General features: G+C 44.6%; 1 protein-coding gene across 1 annotated transcript in view; it reads right to left on the reverse strand.

The window, feature by feature from the left end:
* fanci (FA complementation group I) overlaps positions 1–13,867 on the reverse strand; it is a gene marked incomplete at its 5' end in the record, with an annotated part of 23,637 nt that extends 9,770 nt beyond the window's left edge. Inside the window, 18 exons of the mRNA XM_080544591.1 lie at positions 266–334; positions 762–884; positions 1,617–1,740; positions 2,969–3,039; positions 3,186–3,316; positions 3,580–3,667; positions 4,204–4,384; positions 5,812–5,948; positions 6,452–6,529; positions 7,118–7,250; positions 7,738–7,823; positions 9,142–9,265; positions 9,793–9,834; positions 10,172–10,229; positions 10,694–10,838; positions 11,530–11,660; positions 12,095–12,167; positions 13,763–13,867. Coding sequence (XP_080400717.1) covers positions 266–334; positions 762–884; positions 1,617–1,740; positions 2,969–3,039; positions 3,186–3,316; positions 3,580–3,667; positions 4,204–4,384; positions 5,812–5,948; positions 6,452–6,529; positions 7,118–7,250; positions 7,738–7,823; positions 9,142–9,265; positions 9,793–9,834; positions 10,172–10,229; positions 10,694–10,838; positions 11,530–11,660; positions 12,095–12,167; positions 13,763–13,867 — 1,899 coding nt within the window. The remainder of the gene's footprint in view (positions 1–265; positions 335–761; positions 885–1,616; positions 1,741–2,968; positions 3,040–3,185; positions 3,317–3,579; positions 3,668–4,203; positions 4,385–5,811; positions 5,949–6,451; positions 6,530–7,117; positions 7,251–7,737; positions 7,824–9,141; positions 9,266–9,792; positions 9,835–10,171; positions 10,230–10,693; positions 10,839–11,529; positions 11,661–12,094; positions 12,168–13,762) is intronic.
* Between the last annotated feature and the right edge of the window lie 7,621 nt (positions 13,868–21,488).

Here is a 21,488-nt window from a genome sequence, read left to right on the forward strand (position 1 = left end):
ACAAGGTCAAATTCCAGTTTGACACACAGTATTTCCAAAAAAAGCGGACAATTGTTCTCCATCACGCACACTCTAACACAAACACGTACCCACCTGGGAGAGAAGGGTCACTGTAGCACACACACACACACACACACACACACACACACCTGTGAGAGGAGGGTCACTCTAACACACACACACACACACACACACACCTGTGAGAGGAGGGTCACTCTAGCACACACACACACACACACACACACACACACACACACACACACACCTGTGAGAGGAGGGCCTGCATTATGGAGCTCGTTAGTTGGGAGTTGCGGCGGAGGACGTCATAGAAACCCTGAAAGAGGCGAATATGAGAATCTTGTGTTATGATAAGAAGGTTCACATAGGCTGCTTGGAAACTCAAGCTCATCCCCGCCTGGAAACCACAAGGGTTTTAATTACTTGAAATTCAAAAATCGGGAGCTTACTTTTTTTATTGTCTGAAACTCAACTCAACTAAACACATGAACACAGCGTTTATGTAAACGGTCGCCTGTCACTCTTTCATTTACATTTACATTTTTGGCATTTAGCAGACGCCTTATTCCAAAGCGACTTACAATCGATACATTTGACTAAGCAAGTGAATCATCAATCCACCAGTCGTAGCAGGAAGAGTAATCCAGCTCAGGCCAGGGGCCATTGATAGAAGATGGTATTACTATTCCTTTCGTTATTTAGACAAGGTTGCCGTGGTGATGAGCTAGGTGAAAGTGCCTGACCTCGTACAGCATGAGCCGCACGTCTGCCTGCTGGCCCAGGCAGCGGCGCAGGCTGCTGAGGATCTCCAGACAGAAGGCCTCGTTGGCGGCAGAGTTGTAGCGGGAGTGAACGTCCACCTGGACCTAGCAGGGGTCAGCAGGACAGAGGTCAGACAGGTCAGACAGGTCAGAGGTCAGACAGGTACATACTCAGGGTTCCCACACCTTCTGAAACATCAAATTCAAGCACCTTTCAAGGACTTTCAAGACTCAATTCCCTCAAATTCAAGGACCCAACACGGCATAGTTTGAGACAGATCTAGATGAGAATTTATATAATAGGAACTATCGCTCACAGACAACAATTAAAAAGAGAGGCTTGAATGTGTGAACACTAGATGGTCTCTTGCCTTCTCTACCACAGCACAGCAAAACAATATATTGTGAAATAATGTGTAAAGTTAAGCAATATACAGAGACTTATTTACTAGTTGACGAACTAAGTAAAACTTTTTTTATATATATATTTTTTTAGAGAGAGAGAGAGAGAGAGAGAGAGAGAGAGAGAGAGAGAGAGAGAGAGAGAGAGAGAGGGGAATTCAAGCACTTTCAATGACCCATGTCTGAAGGGGCAGTACACTTTCAATGACCCATGATTTTTTGTTCAAGGACCCGTGGGAACCCTGATACTGTATGCTCTCACAACATTGCTTCACTACATACACCCACGTACACCCGCACGTACGCCTGCGCAGACACACACACCCACATCCCATGCGCACGTCCGCACGTCCGCACACACACACACACACACACACACACACACACACACACACACACACACACAGTCACACACACAGTCACACACACACACACCTGGCTGCAGGTGAAGGTCTGGCTGAGTTGGCTGGCTAGGCTGGAGGGCAGGCTCCCCAGCACCTTGAAGTTCTTCAGCAGCAGCAGGAAGCCCGTCACCGCAGACTTCCTGGCATCTAACTGGCTACAGCAGGGTATATACAGGAATCTTGAGGTTAATTTCAATACATTTCTAAGACTTTTTAAAGACCTTGTCAATAATGTTCCAGACCTCACCGCCACTTGGAGCTGTAACCGTTTACATCAGTGACACCTTTAACTTAACAGTTTTAGTTTTTAACAGACTAGACCACTATCATACAACACAATTTCCGGTTCATCTTAGTTTTTAAATAAAACTAATACATTCACGAACTTTTACTAAAAGCTTTTAGGAATAACTCTTTGGACAGAGTCTAATTCAGAAAAATACATAAACAATTCAAGACCTCATAAAATCGTGATAAGACTTTTTAATAGTTATTAAGGGTCTTGATTTTCCCAAAATGTACTTATCAACTTTTAATACTTTTCAAGACACCGCGGATACCCTGTACAGGGAGGAGAGGGGCGGGGCTTATTACCTCAGCTGGACTCACAGTGGCCTAGAACACCTCCTAAACCCACTAGAACACCTCCTAAACCCACTACAACACCTCCTAAACCCACTACAACACCTCCTAAAGCGACTACAATACCACCTTTATTCTCTCTTTCAATTATTGTATTATTATTATTATTTCTTGGATACCCCCCACAGGCTATTTCACGAAACACACACAATATCACAATAAAATACACTTAACACACCACCACTTACTAAATAACAACGACCCACCTACATGTCATATCTGGAGCTGAGTCACTTTACCACAGCTCGTACATGAGTCGTTATTGTATTACTATTAACACTAGAACAGACACATTTCAGGACCCTCCTTTCATGACTTTTCCTAGATATGTGCATTCTACCACCCCAGTATCCTTACATTTTCAAAATCACATCAGGATAAGCTAATATAAAGCTATTTTGAAGTTTTTCTGTGTAGGAAGCAGGCTAACTTACAAGTGGCCAACTAGTGGTTGTGTGTAAATAGCAGCTTGAGCATTGTAAAGAGGGGGTCATTTGAGCTCTTTTATTAGGTAAAAAAGGCATGGCTGTTCTACTGTTAAATATCTGAGGTAGCCATTCCTTGCTGTAGCTTACCTGCTAGTATAGGGCCTACATACAGTATGTGAAACGTTTGGAATGAGCAGGTTTTCTGTGTTTCTGTGTATGCATGTACTGCTGATCCTGTAGGGTGAGAGGCTAGACCAAGTGTATACATGACAACCCAGAACTCTGGCTTCAGATAGCTGGGAGGAACACTCACCTGGAGAACATGGCCTTCCGGAGAACCAGAATCAGAGCGTCCTTCATGGACGTACTGACCTTCAGCAGGGGCTGGGGAGAGAGAGAGAGCAGGGAGGGGAGAGGGTGTGTGACCATGACACAGCAGGATCAGCAGAAATACAGCCACATTGAGAAGGAGGAGGGAGTAGATACCTTTGTGTGTGTGTGTGCGTGTGCGCGTGCGTGTGTGTGCGTACCAGTACAGCCCTGAGCAGGCCCTGCACCGTGGACAAGGGCAGGTAGGACAGGTAGTCAAACGTCTCCGTCACCTTGGAGGACGACTCCAGGAGGATCATGGGAGCCGAGACGACGATGTCAAAGAGGAGGTCTGAGGGTGCAGACAGAAACACAGTGGAACACTCAGTTATAGCATTGGATAGCATTAGCATGACAGCATATAGCACTGTATAGCATTAGCATTATAGCATATAGCATTGTATAGCATCAGCATTATAGCATAGTATAGCATTAGCATTATAGCATATAGCATTGTATAGCATCAGCATTATAGCATATAGCATTGTCCTCTCCCAGTCTTCTGAGTGCATAGGACATGTGAAAACAAAGGTGGAAGGTGGTGAAAAGTGTTACCTAGGAAATGAGTCACAGGCAAGGCGGTCTTTGTGATCAGTCGGTTCAACACTTGCTCCAGGATCTCCACTCTGATTTGCTCATGCACCTGCAAGAACGAATAAATAAAAAAATGAATAAAAACAATTGTCGATTTAAGACCCCCCCCAATCAAGGGACACGATACTTGCTGCAATGCCAATGCTGAGGACCCAAAGCCAAATAATTAATTAATTAATTAATAATTTCGAAGAATACAGTAAGTAAATGGAAGACAATGTACGGCCTTGTACCCAGTACTCAAGTTGTAAAAGACAATCAGGGGGACGGTGGATTTGATCATATGGGGACAGTTTGAGCATCCCCACAGCATCAGTGACTTCAGTGTCAGTGACTTCAGTGTCAGTGACTTGGTAAAAATGTCATTGCATGTGTGCGTGCCCCCCCCCCCCCCTCGCCCACAGTATTTTACTCAATATGCCCAAAACTAAATGAAATAGCAGTAATACCACCTTCATTAATAAAATGACATAAGGGATGGAAAGGGGGGATGTCAGTTTTAGAAGGGGGATGATTTTGACAGTTTTTATTTCAGGGGGGATGCCATCCCCCCTCATCCCCCCTCAACTCGAGTGCTGCTTGTACCTTGAAGCCCTCTAAGAGGACCTGGCCCCCCAGCCGGCAGGCCTGCTGGGTGGGGGTCTTGGGCGTGGTGGCGGTACCCTCGCTGGTCTTCCCAAACGGCCCGGGTTTGGGCCCGAAGGCGTCCATAAGGATGAAGCCCAGCTGGACCAGGCCCTGGGTGACGTGGTCCCAGTCGAACACACTGGAGGGGAGAGAGAGGGGGTCCCAAGTCACCACACAGTTTAGAAACATGCTCATAGTCAATCACACAGGAGGTTCTGGGCAGGAACAAAACAGTCATGTAAGTGAACGGTACCTCACATGACAGGAACAAACAGTCATGTAAGTGAACGGTACCTCACATGACAGGAACAAACAGTCATGTAAGTGAACGGTACCTCACATGACACACGCTGTTGCACTTTTCAGAATACAAAGTTACACACTTTTTTATGCTCTAAGGGTTTGGGAGGAGTCATGGTTGGCATCCTGACATACGTGTACTATAGTAAGTAGGGGTGGGCATCGACGATCTATAATTGATCGATAAGGATCTTGGTCGATCACAAAATAAAACATTTGGTCGATCACAAAAAAAAAAAAAAAATGTTTTATTTTGTGATCGACCAAGATCCTTATCGATCAATTATCGATCGTCGATGCCCACCCCTAATAGTAAGTAAGTAAAACTTTATTTATATACAGCGCCTTTCGTACATGAAATGCAACTCAAAGCACTTTACAATAAAGTAAGTAAAACTATATTTATATAAGTAGAAACACCCCCTAAGTGGTCCACTGACCTGTTCTTTTTTGTTGTTGTTGATTACATTTAATGACAGGACATGTTTCAATGTTTAATATTCAATGTTGAATCAAAAATATGAAACAGCTAAGCATTCAGAAAATGACAGTACAGTGCAAAGACATACAGTACAGGCCAAAAGTTTGGACACACCTTCTCATTCAATGTGTTTCCTTTATTTTCATGACTATTTGCATTGTAGATTCTCACTGAAGGCATCAAAACTATGAATGAACACATGTGGAATGATGTACTTAACAAAAAAGTGTGAAATAACTCTAAATATGTCTTATATTTTAGATTCCTCAAAGTAGCCACCCTTTGCTTTTTTGTTGTTAATAAAAAAAAATGTTTTGTTGTTAATAAAATATATAATAATAATATTAAATATATATATATAATAACATATTATTATTATTAACACATATTATATTTAATATTATTATTATATATGTTATTAACAACAAAAAAGCAAAGGGTGGCTACTTTGAGGAATCTAAAATATAAGACATATTTAGAGTTATTTCACACTTTATTGTTAAATACATCATTCCTATGTGTTCATTCATAGTTTTGATGCCTTCAGTGAGAATCTACAATGTACCAAATAGTCATGAAAATAAAGGAAACGCATTGAATGAGAAGGTGTGTCCAAACTTTTGGCCTGTACTGTATTTACAGAACAGTCATTAAGATGAGAGCTAATTCAGACAGCTGAAGAAAAGTTTGCACGATTTCAGAACCCTTGTCTTTGTAGTGTCCCGCATTTGAATAGGGAATCAATTATATTATTATTTATTTATTTTTACAAATCTTTCACTGACCTGTTCTTGACCGTGTCCAGGATCATGTGAGCCACGCCGAGGCGCTGAGGCAGCAGGTCCTGCAGGAACTTTGACCCCTGCTGCAGCTGGTCATCCTTGAAGCTCCTGATGATCGCCCCCTTCAGGAGCTCAAACACCTACCACACCCAGGGAGGGAGGGAGGGAGGGATGGAGGGAGGGAGGGAGAGGGAGGGAGAGGGAGGGAGAGGGGGGGAGGGAGGGAGGGAGGGAGGGAGGGAGAGAGAGGGGGTGATGGGAGGGAGGGAAAGAGAGAGAGAGGGAGTGATGGGAGGGAGGTAGGGGGAGGGAGGTAGGGGGAGGGAGGGAGGGAGGGAGAGAGAGAGAGAGGGAGGGAGAGAGAGAGAGGGAGTGATGGGAGGGAGGGAGAGGGAGGAAGGGAGGGATGGAGAGGGAGGGAGAGAGAGAGTGATGGGAGGGAGGGAAAAAGAGAGAGAGAGAGGGAGTGATGGGAGGGAGGGAAAGAGAGAGAGAGGGAGTGACGGGAGGGAGGGAGAGAGAGAGAGATGGAGTGATGGGAGGGAGAGAGAGAGAGAGAGAGGGGGGGAGGGAGAGGGATGAACGTCTCATTTCAGTAACATAGATATTCAGTCCCAGACGTCCGTTCCTGCAGGGTTCCTACCTGTTCCTCCAGGCGCTGGACCCGGGCCACGGAGAGCAGCAGGGCGATGCTGAAAGGGCAGAGCTCCCCCTGGGACGTCTACAGAGGACGGACACCCCCCCCATACAGACCATAAGCACAGTACAGAACACACTTGTTACAGTGTTCACACAGCAGTTTGGTCCTCACAGACTGTTGAACAGTGACATGATAATAATAATAATAATAATAATAATAATAATAATAATAATAATAATACATTAGACTTATATAGCACTTTTCTAGACACTCAAAGACGCTTTACAAACTGAAAAGATTGAGTAGTAATAATAAAAAGAAACAAAAACTAAAATAAAATAAAAGAAAGTATAGTCTAATTAGTTTTTAGATTACCGTACTAAATCTAAGTGTCTTTGTAGGACAATCTACTCTGTATACTGCAAGTATATCTACATTTCCGGCGGAGAAGCGGCGAAAACAAGCAACGCCAGCGTCCTCTCTCGATCGGCATTTTTTAAAAAGTGAAAAGTCTTACGAGTATGATCAATGTCATGTTAGCTAGCTACCTCTAACGCCTATGATCACCGCCCCTCATAATCATCCATTTAATTTGCATATGGTTGTAATTCAGTTATGAATGAAATGCAAATGATGGGTGAGACAGTGAGATGCGAGAGCATGGGTTACCTTGAAGCTTTTGAGGAACTCCCTCCCCAGCTCGTGGTTCAACCGCACCGCTAAGACGATGTGTAGGATAACAGTCCCCTCCACATGCCTCAGCTGGTCCTGGGGGAGGGAATGGACCACTACATCCATACACCTGAGAGAGGAAGTGAGGGGGGGGGGGGGGGGGGGGGGGGGGTAGAGGGATAGATGGACAGATACATGGGCAGGATGTCTTTAAATCTTGAAGATTGCGGGGGGCCCTCTTGTGAATCTGGATCTTCAGATGCTTCCACAAATGTTCAACTGGGTTTAAGTCAGGTTATTGACTGGGCCATTCCAACAAGTTGATTTTCTTTCTCTGAAACCAAAAGTTTCCTTTGCTGTGTGCTTTGGATCGTTGTCCTGCTGGAAGGTCCACCCACCTCGCATCCCATTTGTTGTCTGGGTTGTTTGAGTTAATACCGAAATCTGGTGCAAATTTCACTTGAATAGGCTCATTTGAAATACATTTACTGGACAAAATATAGTGATAGTGTTTAATACTTATTTCCCCCATTGTATAGTAGAACTGGCTCATCGAGGTCGCTCCCACATGACAGTGAGACATGGTGGTTTATTTGTATGCCAGAACGATCTCTTACTCTCCATCTTTCTGTTCTTCTTCCAGCCGGAGGTCCTGCTGTCTGAAGTAGCTGATGATTCCATCCAGGACCTGCTTCTTACAGCCCTGCAGACAAACACACACACACACACACACACACAAAAGGTTGTTCCCCCACAACGCAATTTTTTTCTATTTCAAGGCTACCAAAACGTATCGGGAAAAGATCCTACGGTGTCCAAATAAATGATAATATCCGCTCTGTATAGCTCCCTGTCTGAAGTTTAAACAACATCAAATACAAAAGAACATACTGTAAGCAGGGAGTCCAGAACTAACAAACCCTGCGTAGAGCGACCGAGCGCACAGACGCTGGGCTGATGGCTGGGACAACAAATGAACTCTCGTGGCCTGTGGCGTTCCGTTGTTTAACCACCAGGGTGCAGTGTTGCTTTGAAGCCTCGTCCCTGAGACGTGTGGTGATGTTTTTCCTACATGTGGATCGGCTGTCTGTCACTGTTCCACTTCAAGTGTATCTGCCTGAACTTACGTAAACATCATTTATGTGATTGTGTAGATTCAATATATGCAAATGTGATTCAATAGAGGCACACAGACATGTACAACACCACCCACACAGCCACACACACAGCCACACACACACACACACACACACACACACAGCCACACACACACACACACACACACACAGCCACACACAGCCACACACACAGCCACACACACAGCCACACACAGCCACACACACAGCCACACACACAGCCACACACACACACACACACACACACACAGCCACACACACAGCCACACACACAGCCACACACACAGCCACACACACAGCCACACACACAGCCACACACACACACACACACACACACAGCCACACACACACACACACACACACACACACAGCCACACACAGCCACACACACAGCCACACACACACAGCCACACACACAGCCACACACACACAGCCACACACACAGCCACACACACAGCCACACACAGCCACACACAGCCACACACAGCCACACACAGCCACACACACAGCCACACACACACAGCCACACACACAGCCACACACACAGCCACACACACAGCCACACACAGCCACACACACAGCCACACACACAGCCACACACACAGCCACACACACACAGCCACACACACAGCCACACACACAGCCACACACACAGCCACACACAGCCACACACAGCCACACACAGCCACACACACACACACACACACACACACACACAGCCACACACACAGCCACACACACACACACACACACACACACACAGCCACACACAGCCACACACACAGCCACACACACAGCCACACACACAGCCACACACACAGCCACACACACAGCCACACACACAGCCACACACACTGCCACACACACACACACACACACACACACCTTAGCTGCCAGCATTAGCAGTTGGTAGACCAGCGGGGGGATCTCCTGCAGGTCCAGTTTGAGGAACATCCTGAGAACCTTCTCCACCACGAACTGCTGCTCCTGTGGGGCCAGGGGCACGTCCCTGGAGAGGCACGCAACAGAGGGTGAGGGTGTGTGTGTGTGTGTGTGTGTGTGTGTGTGTGTGTGTGTGTGTGTGTCAGACATTGGCCTTGGCACATCCCTAGAGAGGCAAGCACAGGGTTCCCACACCTTCTGAAACATCACATTCAAGCACCTTTCAAGGACTTTCAAGACTCAATTCCCTCAAATTGAAGGACCCAACACGGCATAATTTGAGACAGATCTAGATGAGAATTTATATAATAGGAACTCTCCGCTCACAGACAACAATTAAAAAGAGAGAGAGAGAGAGAGAGAGAGAGAGAGAGAGAGAGAGAGAGAGAGAGAGAGAGAGAAATTCAAGCACTCTCAATGACCCATGTCTATTTTCAAAAACGTTTAAGACCTTGATTTCTTTTTCTCAAATTCACAAACTTTAAAGGATTTCAAGGACCCGTGGGAACCCGGCAAGCAACAGAGGGTGAGGGGAAATCCACCAAGGTGTGTGTGTGTGTGTGTGTGTGTGTGTGTGTCAGACATTGGCCTTACCTGAACATGGTGGTCAGGTGGATAACACACTGAGGATCCCATCTGTGAGGAAAGATGCACAACACATGCATGTGTTAGTGTCGTGACGATCGCCTCCAAATGAATTGTTACATAAAACCAAAAGTGGAAGTGATTCCCTAATCACACACCGATATGAGAATCTGCCCAGATACGAATCCCTCATCCTACGCAGTTCAATGCTTATTTCCTGGTGGATTGATGATTCACTTGCTTAGTCAAATGTATTGATTGTAAGTCGCTTTGGGATAAGCCAAGGCGTCTGCTAAATGCCAAAAATGTAAATGTAAAAATGTAAATTTCCTAGACAGCTGCCTAAATGATCCAAGGCGATCGGCAAACAGACGACAAACGCCCTTACCTGCTGGAGCAGAGGCTGTTGATCACCTGCTTCTTGTACTCCTCGCCGCTGAGCTCTCCTGCGTGTGTGAAGGGAGAGAACAAGATTTCGTCACCAGGGAATAGACGGGGCATGAACTGATACAGATTATTTTGGAGTACCACAGTTGGGGTGTATGCTGTAACATGCACATCCACTGATTCGCAGTCACAGAGGTCAAACAAAACAAGATGTAACATAGATTGGATACCTGCATGTTGATTTATCATTTGAAATAAAGCTTCACTGTTTAGAAGAGAGCGTAATGTAGTTAATTTGTGTTAGATGTAGTTCGTCGTAGTTTGTTGTTGTTATTTTGTTTAGTTTTTTTTCCTTCAATTCGGAGACTGCCAATGGGCCCGGGCCTGAGCTAGATTACTCTTCCTGCTACGACTGGTGGATTGATGATTCACTTGCTTAGTCAAATGTATTGAGTGTAAGTCGCTTTGGAATAAGGCGTCTGCTAAATGCCAAAAATTTAAATGTAATGTAAAATGTTAGTACCTATGGTCTCTGTGGCTGTCAGCGCTGAGAGCACAGTTGAGAAAAGCTCCAGGGATTTGCCACTGCGCATCCTCCCATCTACCTTGATGGCGTCCACAAACAGGGAGGCCAGCTGAGCCAGAGCCGGGCCTGGCATGTTGTGGGTCTATGACGAGAACATGAACAACAATTACAAAGGAGGTAATGGACCTATCGCTAAGCCACGCCCCAAATAAGAAATTGTCCAATCATATCACAAAAGCAAAAGTCACTACAGGCAGAAAACTCGAGACAAACAACTCGCTGATATCTGATGGTGAAAAGCTTCTAGACTAAATATTCTTGTCATCTTGAAAAACACATGTCTATTACTTGCTGTGGTAAATCAGAAATCAGAAAGTTGCCAACTCCCGCCATTGAAAGTCATTGAATGTCATTCAGTCACGGTCAGTCAGTCACTGCCAGTGAAGCGTTGTTTGATCTTGATCTAATCTAATCTAAAGCCCTGTCTAAACTAGTAGTCATATGGGCCGGTTTCACAGACAAGGCTTAAGCCTAGTCCTGGACTAAATCACACTTTCAATGTAAAATCTCCATTGAAGATGTTTTTTAGTCTAGGATTAGGCTTAAGCCTTGTCTGTGAAACCGGCCCATAGTGGTGCTTAAATGACTAAATCGATTGACATTCTGTAGTTCTCTATGGGTGCTTTCCCCATCTCCCAAACATACTGTACTCAAGTCTACTACAGCTTTCCATTCCCAGTGTGAGCCCAGAGCAGTCTGTAGGGTTGAGATGTAAACTGCATAATCCCTGACCCGAGCGAACAACCTCGTCTGGCCAATCACAGCAGGTTTACCTGCAGCATCAGCAGGCCGATGATGTCAGACACCACCTCCGTCTGCAGGTTCTTTGACTCACACAGAGGGACGAGGTGCTGGTACAGCAGGAGCCTGCGGCTGGTCCCCTCAGCAGCATCAAGCGGAGAACCTGACGGAAAGCACACACACACACACACACACACACACACGCACACGCACACGCACACACACACACACGCGCACACGCACACGCAGGCACAGACACAGACACAGACACACACACACACATGTGCACGCACGCACAGACACACAGACAGACGGACGGACGGACAGACAGATGTGCGCACGCACGCACACGCACAGACACAGACAGAGAGACAGACGCACGCACGCACGCACACACACACACACACACACACACACACACACACACACACACACACACACACACACACACACACACACAGTACTCTCATTGTATGACAGCTTTCCTGAATGATCTAGACCTCACCCTGTGCAGAGGTTAACCACCATATGAGACAGACATCAGTCAGACCACTGTGAGACAGCATTCTTGGCTTGTGGCGCCCCACATCAGCTTACCTCTGAATATGCCTTTGATCAGGGCTCGTATGTTCTTCCCCTTCAGCGCGCTGTTAGTGACCATAGTAGTCAGCTATGGGAGGATGCAGAAACATTACAACACTGGGACATCCAGTGTCTCAATAGGAGGCATACATATGTATAATAATACATTAGACTTATATAGCACTTTTCTAGACACTCAAAAAGTAAGTAAGTAAGTAAGTAAAGCTTTATTTATATAGCACCTTTCATACAAGAAATGCAGCTCAAAGTGCTTTACAACAGGAATAAGAACATAAAGTGAATATAAAAACATAAAAACACACAAGCATAGAATGAATATAAAAGCAGGGGAAAACAGTCAAAAGAAAAGGTAAAGATTTACATTTCTTACACACTATGTGATACATGTCATACATTCATACACTACTATATATTATTTTAGCTTAGACGCTTAGTAGTGTAGTCATGTACCCAAATGAATGTTTGAGATGCTGTGTGTGTGTGTGTGTGTGTGTGTGTGTGTGTGTGTGTGTGTGTGTGTGTGTGTGTGTGTGTGTGTGTGTGCTAGGGGTGCAACGGTTCAGTTGGCCCATGGTTCGGTACGGTTCGGTATTTTGGGTCACGGTTTTCGGTACGGTTCGGTTCAGAAACAAACGTTCCAGACCAACTCGACCTCTGACCAAAGGCCGCGTTCGAGGCATTAACGTGGACGCTCCGGCGCTCTCAGAGCTAATTTACGAACGCGGCCAAATTGATCTTCTCGCCATAAAGCTTAAGCGTACAGTGGGCTTCCTGTATAGATTTAAATCTTGCTTTTCCTTGGCTTCCAGAAAACGTCTTGTCTCCGCCCTTTTCCTTTCACAATTGGATTATGGTGATACAGTATATAGGTTTGCTTCTCTGTCCACTTTATCCAAGCTAGACCCCCTGTATCATTCGGTTCTAAGATACATCACCAATAGTGCCTTCAGGACCCATCACTGTACACTGTATAGTCTGGTTGGATGGCCATCTCTTTCTGTCAGAAGGCTCCAACACTGGTACACTCTTGTGTTTAAAATCATCTCTGGCTTCTTACCGAATTATCTGGGCCTGAAGTTCATCCCTATACCGAGTGGCTCGGGTCTCAGGTCTCGTAGATGGCTACAATACAAGGTGCCACTTATCATGAACAATGTTGGAAGGGCAAGCTTGTCTTATTATGGCCCTTGGTCTTGGAATGACCTACAGACTACTTTTAAATTAGAGGCCCTTATTTCCATAAGTATCTTCAAGCGTAGATTAAAGGATGTGGTCACCGCTCGCTGTACCTGCTTTGGTTAGACTTCTCAATGTTTTAATCACCTTGTAAATACCCCTACCATTGTTTGTCTATTGTATTGTTGCCACTGTCTTATGTCCTGTCTTGTTATCTGAACTGTTTTTTTAAAGCTACTATTTTGACCCTGTCTTGGCCAGGTCTCTCTTGTAAAAGAGGTTTTAATCTCAATGTGACTTCCTGGTAAAATAAAGCTTTAAAAAAAAAAAAAAAAAAAAAAAAAACGAAAACGAAAACCGTCACGGTTCACTAGTGAATTGAGCCGTGGAACGCAAACCGTACCGTCCGTAAAAAACCGAGAACCGTTGCACCCCTAGTGTGTGCAGGGTGGTGTTGTGAGTTGTGTAGATGAGATGAAAACCTGCCTGGTCATCTGTCAGGGAGGACAGGTACTCCTGCAGCTTCAGCTTGCAGGCACTCTCTCCTTCAGACAACAAGATTATCTTCTTCTCCATGTCCGCCTTCTTCATCCTGTCACTCTGTAAGCAGATCAGAAAGTCATTGTCAACTTAGTTCCAATTAGTGCTTAAGTCTGGTAACCTCTGAAACAGTAGTGGAGGGCTAACCCTAGAACCAGCTCTAGCCCTAGCCCTAACTTCATCCCTGAACCCTAACCGTATGTTACAGTATTTTGAGGTTACCTTTTTACATGGAAACCCACTAGCATGCTCCTGCGTTTTATAACAACACTGAACACATGTTGTTGACTAACTAAAGTTAACCCAGAGTGAACTACACTCGTCAATCGTTTCACAGAGGTTATTGAAATGACACTGCATTCGCTAGCTACCAACAACTTACCTCAGACGTACCTTTTGGATTTGACGAAAACAGAGACGAAACGAGCGAATTCCCGCCAGCTATGGCAAGCCAACCACTTCCTAGCTCGTCATATGTTTGGACGGCGGTGATTGGCTCCGCGTACGGAGGGAACGCCCTCCCCCACCCCCCCACGTGCGTGGTCGTTTTATTTTATTATTATTTTATTTTATTTTATATTTTTTGACTCCCATACTTCTGCCAACCAACGTACTGAAAACAGATAAATATTGTCCAAGCAGCTATCTAGCTGACACAGTTAATGTTCATCATACAATACAAACGTTACTCCACTAACTTTATCTGCAATTGTGTTTAACCAAATTATATTACTTTGTTTTAGTATTATTCGATTGCTGGTAAGTATTCTAGAACTAGAACCAGAACGTATTTATTATTCAGTCAGTTTGCCAAAAAGTATATAAACTCGATAAATTAGCGTAATTCTCCTCTATGAGCTATCGGGCCAGTGGCGCAATGGATAACGCGTCTGACTACGGATCAGAAGATTCTAGGTTCGACTCCTGGCTGGCTCGATCTTTTTTTCCCCTCTGTGTTGGGAGCTTGAATGCTAAGATTACAACAACTACAAAACAAATGTGTGCATTTTATACTCTAAAACTAATGTGCGCGAAGTATATGTTTATGTGTGTATATACTCGCCAAGAAATATGAATCGACATATTTTTTTAAAGGTTCATGCTCGCCTAGGTTGAATATTGAGAGCCCGGAGCGCACCCGCGTCTCGGGCGGAGAGCTTGGTCAAATCATATCCCCCTGTCCAATTAAACAATGTTGGCAATATTCTCTATTGGTTAAGCGCTCCCGGTTTCAATGGTATCAGAATCTACAACCTCAACCTGTCTAAACCAGCCTCGACGGTGATATTGTAATCAAAATCAAATTCATGATTGATGAAAACGATGAATGACGGTGTGGTGGGCAAGTATATATAGGCCTATCGAACTGCCGTTAATCCCCATCAACGTAACATGTTTTATGTAATGTGTAATAATGTAATTAATTAATACAATTTAACAATTTCACTTGGGGGCTGCAGCTCTGAATGTTTTCTCAATAGCCCCCTGATCTATTCATCTCTCTTTCTATCAAACATTAAATAATTGAATGAGTCCATTGATCAAAAACGGACTATAATGTCCATTTACACTGTAATTTAATTGATCAAAAGATAACGTCTCTATATTTGAAGATAAGTGAATATATTTTTGTATCTCTTTCTTATAAATGAAAATGAGCATCGATACAACATCATGTATGTGAACAAGTTTTGGCTCAATAAAAAACATTTGAAATAAAAGATAACTTCTCACTATTACTGCGAATACTGGCTAAACTACTAGTTGTAATTAATATTAGGCGTTATTTGTGTTTTTAACAGCAGTTTACCGTTGGTAGCTATGTAGTAGATTAGCTAGTAGTTAGCTGTGTGCTGTCAACCGTCGACAAGCATATTAGCCTGTTTAAGACATAATAATGTATAATAACTATAGCATATTAGCCTGTTTAAGACATAATAATGTATAATAACTATAGCATATTAACCTGTTTAATAAACAATAATGTATATTAACCTTCTCTCCTTGCGTCTCTGCTTCTCTCCTTCGTCTCAGATGAGTCTCTCTCCGTTGGTCTGTGTGTGTCTCCGCTGTCTCGAGTCATTCTGAGGTAAAACTTCTGAACGTTCTGAGGCGGCCCCCGGTTCACGAGCACTTCTCTTTGGCGCCGAAAGCAGAACGGCGAAGAGTCAATGGCTGCGTTCGTAAATTCGCTTCGATTTTTTTTTTGTTCTCAACTCCAAAACATTTCTTTACAAAGCTCAACTTTCTTTTGCTAAATTAAAATATTTGTTTGCTAAACCTGTTTGCAAAAAAGTTCCCAAGTCCAGTCAGGGCGGGACCTACAGCAGAGAGAAGTAACGCACGTCCCTATTGGCCAGTGACGTCATTCTACTGCTCTGCGCTTACCGCCACAGCAGATGAATGTGTGTGTCTTAAACGGCGAAGACAAATGTCATCTTCTTGCACTTGAATAGCATTAAGGTTGATGCAGGCTCACTAGTCAGCTATGGCTGATATAATATCTAACATTTTATATGAAAACACCTGCTAGCATGCTAATTTCACACGTAATTCGCTCCGCTAATGTAGTACGGAGTTGGCTAGTTAAATCACATCACAGTGATAAATATAATTACAGTGTTAGAAAATAGCAATAAACTTTATTATATTCAGGATGAAATAAAATTGCTAAGACTACGCGAGGTAAGGACAGGACGCTGTAAACTAGGAGCGCTCCCGAGTCCCGACTGAAAGAGCAGCTGGATTGCAGTGCCGTGCTTAGCGCTACTCTTGCCCTATAGTAGGGTCCAAAACCAAAATTCCGTGACCACTCTCTGGCTAACATGTTTTGATGATTTATTTGACTTCTAGGGACCTTTTATGAAAAATTTAGCCTCCAGGTTCCTCCCCAAAATCCCGGGGGGTTTTGCCAGAGGGCCAAATCCAAAATACCTGTAACCTTTAAGGCAGGTGAATAGGGAAACATTTTTTAACTAATAGCTATCACTATGAAACTTCCCCAGTTAATCACTTACATTAAGACAATTATTTTTTGTATTACAAGTTTTCTGAAATTGTATGTTTAAATATGCAAATGAGGTGTTACCTAATTAAATATGCGGTAATTTGCATAACATTCAAGAACTTAAATCTGAACATTGGATAAAGCCAGGTTAAAAATTATTGTTTCATCTTGTTGACATATTAGAGTCAAAGGCTTGATTAATAATTAATAATGGTAGCGTACGATAACAATAGGTATGGGAGGTGGCTGCCTGACTTCTGGGCAATGCTGACTAGCTCTCCTTGCTGATCAGGTCGCCTTCCTTCTGACTGATTTCACTCAGTCCATCACAGGCAACCCCTAGTCCTACATGGCCTGGGACATGAGTGTACAATGAACAAGGGCAGCAAAATGAAGTCTGGCTGGCTCTCCATCCTGAATGAGAAGCAGCTGCTAGTGCACTCCAGAAATATGAACAATGTGACCCAGATCCGGGCGGCTCACAGCGCGCTGGCCAACCGAAAAGAAGCCAAGAAGAAGCACATGCAATGTGGCCACGGATGCGAGAGGATGAGCAGTGTGTGCAGGACCTGGTCGCATGCATGCATGAGTTTGACTCCTTCCCGTTCGACCCGGCCTCACCCACCCTCCGCACCCTAGTCAGCCATGCCTGCCTCTGATGAGCTCATTGCTGACTTCAACTCAGCCCGTGCTGCAGGAGAGGAGAAGTTGACCAGCATTTTACGAGACAGTGTTCAGTAAGAACCTCCCTCCATGCATCAGTCCCATTGAGCAAACGCTTGACATTTGCCAAGGGGCCATGCACGAAGAAACCCGGGGAGGAACCCAAGGTTCTGCTGAGATGGAGCAGGATGCTCTCAAGGCAGTGATCGACCTGGTTGAGGTCAGTTAACTTGTGAATCTCCCAGAGTTGTTGGAACACTGTGTTGTCGAGGAGTGTATGGCCTTATTCAACTCCAATGGCACATACAGGAAGACGCAGAAGAGCAAGCTCATCCAGAAGCTCTCTCTCCAATCTGTAGTTCTGAAAGGACCTTACATCGCTCTCGTCGACATGGGCATGATTTGGAGGATCACACAAGATGACACCCCATACAAGTGGTCGGACGACGTCCACAAGGTGTCATCCATCATCCTTGCCCGCCATGGTGATGCTGACCGTATCATCTGTGTGAATGACCCGTACGATGGAGCATACTCAACGAAAGATGACGAGCGAGACCTGCGGGTACAGGGTAAGGCACATGTCCCCAACACCTACATGAAATTGGGCGACCCCTTCCCCTCTGCCAGAGTGTTCAAAACGCTGCTGTGTAGCGTCAGCAACAAGGTGTGGCTGCAACAACTAATATGCAGCTACCTGACCGACCTTGCACAGACTGTAGATGTAGATATTGTTTACTCTGTTGGTTCTCATCGCACCAACTTGTCAACACAACAACCAATGCAGAACTACATCTTTGACCAGTCTGAGGCTGACACCATCCTCTTCTCTGCTTATGCAGTTCTGCGTGAGTCAGGCTACAGTGGCCCTGTTGTCATAGATGCAGCTGACACCGATGCCTATGTCGCAGCTGCGGCCATCTCACAGCAGTTGCCAGGTATGCTCTATATCAAGAGAAAGCAGGAGATAATTGTATGCCGTGGCCTAGTGACTGAGGAGATGGCAGACTGTATTGTGCAGCTACATTGTATTACAGGCTGTGATGCCAACTCAGGCTTCTATGGAACAAGGAAATTGTCGGTGTATGACAAGGTGGCTAAGAGCCCTGTGGCAAGACGGCAAGGAGGAGGTGGTAGAGGAGCTCTTCCAGTTCACACAAGATGTCATCTATGGCCACAAAAAGAGCAGCACCATGGCTGAGGCCCGTGCCGAGAAGTGGAAGAGAATGAAAAACAACTCTTGGACTTCATCCGTCTCCCTCCAGATGCAAAACGCCAACACTGTCTCCGTGCCAACTACTTGGCATATCTAGTGCGCCACCCCTCCCTGAAGCACCACTCCTCGCCCCTCGGACATGGCTGGGAGCCGGTGGGTGGTCACTGTCGTCCTGTCCGCCACACACAACCTGCTCTCCCAATGAATCTACCTGCACCAGGGCCAGCTGAAGACAAGGAGGAAGATGAGAGTGAGGAGGGAGATGAGGAGGAGGGAGAGGAGGATTCAGAATCTAGTGAGGCAGAATGTTCTGATTCAGAGTGATCACATATGTTTAAAGTGGTTCAATTGTTCTGTTATAACTATTCAAGTTACAGCTATTAAAGAGCTTATTTTGAAGTATAATTACGTCTCTTGTTATACGTTCATAATAGTTGATACCCTGGTGGCAACTAACGGGCATCCAATTTAACAAACAAATTATTCAAGCCTTTGACTCTAATATGTCAACAAGATGAAACAATAATTTTTAACCTGGCTTTATCCAATGTTCAGATTTAAGTTCTTGAATGTTATGCAAATTACCGCATATTTAATTAGGTAACACCTCATTTGCATATTTAAAAATACAATTTCAGAAAACTTGTAATACAAAAAATAATTGTCTTAATGTAAGTGATAAACTGGGGAAGTTTCATAGTGATAGCTATTAGTTAATTTTTTTACCCTATTCACCTGCCTTAAAGGATACAGGTATTTTGGATTTGGCCCTCTGGCAAAAAAAACCCGGGATTTTTGGGAGGGACCTGGAGGCTAAATTTTTCATAAAAGGTCCCTAGAAGTCAAATAAATCATCAAAACATGTTAGCCAGAGAGTGGTCACGGAATTTTGGTTTTGGACCCTACTACTACTAGTAGGCTACAGTTATGAAATCTTGGATAGATGGATCTATCCGATGGGCTCAGGCCCGTCGCCAGGGCTCAGTATTAAGGGGGACATGAACTGGATGGGGGGGGGACAACATTATTAATACATATTTTGATAACCCGATATGCTATTGTAGCTATTCATGCAGCATTAACGCATCTATTCTGAGGTCACAGCGTTTCAGCGTTTCAGTTATTACCGGTAGGCTATTACCGCTTTTTGTCCAGAAAAATATGTTGAAGTCCGACATATTTCAATCTCGCCGGTACCGGTGAAAATAAGTCCCTCTAGGCGCAATTTGCATTGGGCGATGCCAGCCCGAGAGGCAGTTCGGGGTGCGAAATGCCTTTGACAGAAAAATGGCAGTATAATAGCTAGAGAGAGAGTAAACAATGACCCCATTGGAGATAGCACTGAAGACCCTCCCTTGACAAAGGGGTACCGATCACTGGGTCCACCTTTTTTGTACCGGTAAGGTCCGGGGACAGAGGTCAGAGCACACCACCACACGACACAGAGTTACCAAAACCAATAGGCTATAAATACTTTATTTATCAACAATTCATAAGCCTTACAGCAGGTTATTAGTGGGCTGACCGGCCCTGCCAAGACCTATACCCCCCTCAAGCAGTCTATCCAAGTTAACCAGCGCATAAGGCACTACGTGCAGTTCACACCCCTGGATTAACCAGCTATCATACAGAATCATTTTCACCCTATAATAATAGGCACACATGATGTCACCCACTCAATAGGCACACATGATTTCACCCTCTCACTAGGCACACATGATTTCACCCTCTCACTAGGCACACATGATGTCACCCTCTCACTATAGGCACACATGATGTCACCCTCTCACTAGGCACACATGATGTCACCCTCTCACTAGGCACACATGATGTCACCCTCTCACTAGGCACACATGATTTCACCCTCTCACTAGGCACACATGATTTCACCCTCTCACTAGGCACACATGATTTCACCCTCTCACTAGGCACACATGATTTCACCCTCTCACTAGGCACACATGATTTCACCCTCTCACTAGGCACACATGATTTCACCCTCTCACTAGGCACACATGATTAGGGTGCTTTGATTAACGACCAGGTACGACCAGCCTGCCTTTGACCAACCCAACAGCTAACTTCCCCCAGCCTCAGATCCCACCAATTAACCCCGCTGTTTTAGACTATTTAAAAACCTACAACCCCCCCCAAACACAGACACGGACAATAACAACACACAACATATATAACGATGGATGACAGCAGAGACTGAACCCAGAACAATGTAGGCCTATAATGAAGTGAAATGAAACATTATATTATTGATGGCCATTATCAAAGGCAAACTCAATATACAAAGATAGGGCTGACAAGGCGTAAATTCGCTCTGAGAGCGCCGGTAATGCCAGTAATAACCTCTTCACCATTCCAAATCAAGGTTTTATTTTTATTTTACAAACATCATTGGCAACAGACATACAGTTTAGGGGCAGGAATCAGGATCAATCAATCAATCAATCATTCACTTTTTGGAATGTGGTATTGTTGTACTAATCCCCTCATGCATTTCAAGTGGCATATTTGTAATCATGACGATGTAGTCATGTCTAAGAATGCATTTCACCATGTTAATGTTAATTATTGTTAATACATGTTAATTCCCAGTATAGTGAAAATACCACCGCTCATCCGTGATCAGACTTAGCTGGGGTGCTGCAGCTGAAGAGTATCAAATAGAGTGCAAAAAAGCAGCATCTGCACACTCAAATATGTGCAAAAAACTATGTTTATTGCAAGCTTTCGGTCCCCAGGCTATCGGACAATGTAAACAAAAGCTGTATGAC

Source organism: Nansenia antarctica, assembly GCF_963989245.1.
Source record: "Nansenia antarctica genome assembly, chromosome: 14".
Lineage (NCBI taxonomy): Eukaryota > Metazoa > Chordata > Actinopteri > Argentiniformes > Microstomatidae > Nansenia > Nansenia antarctica.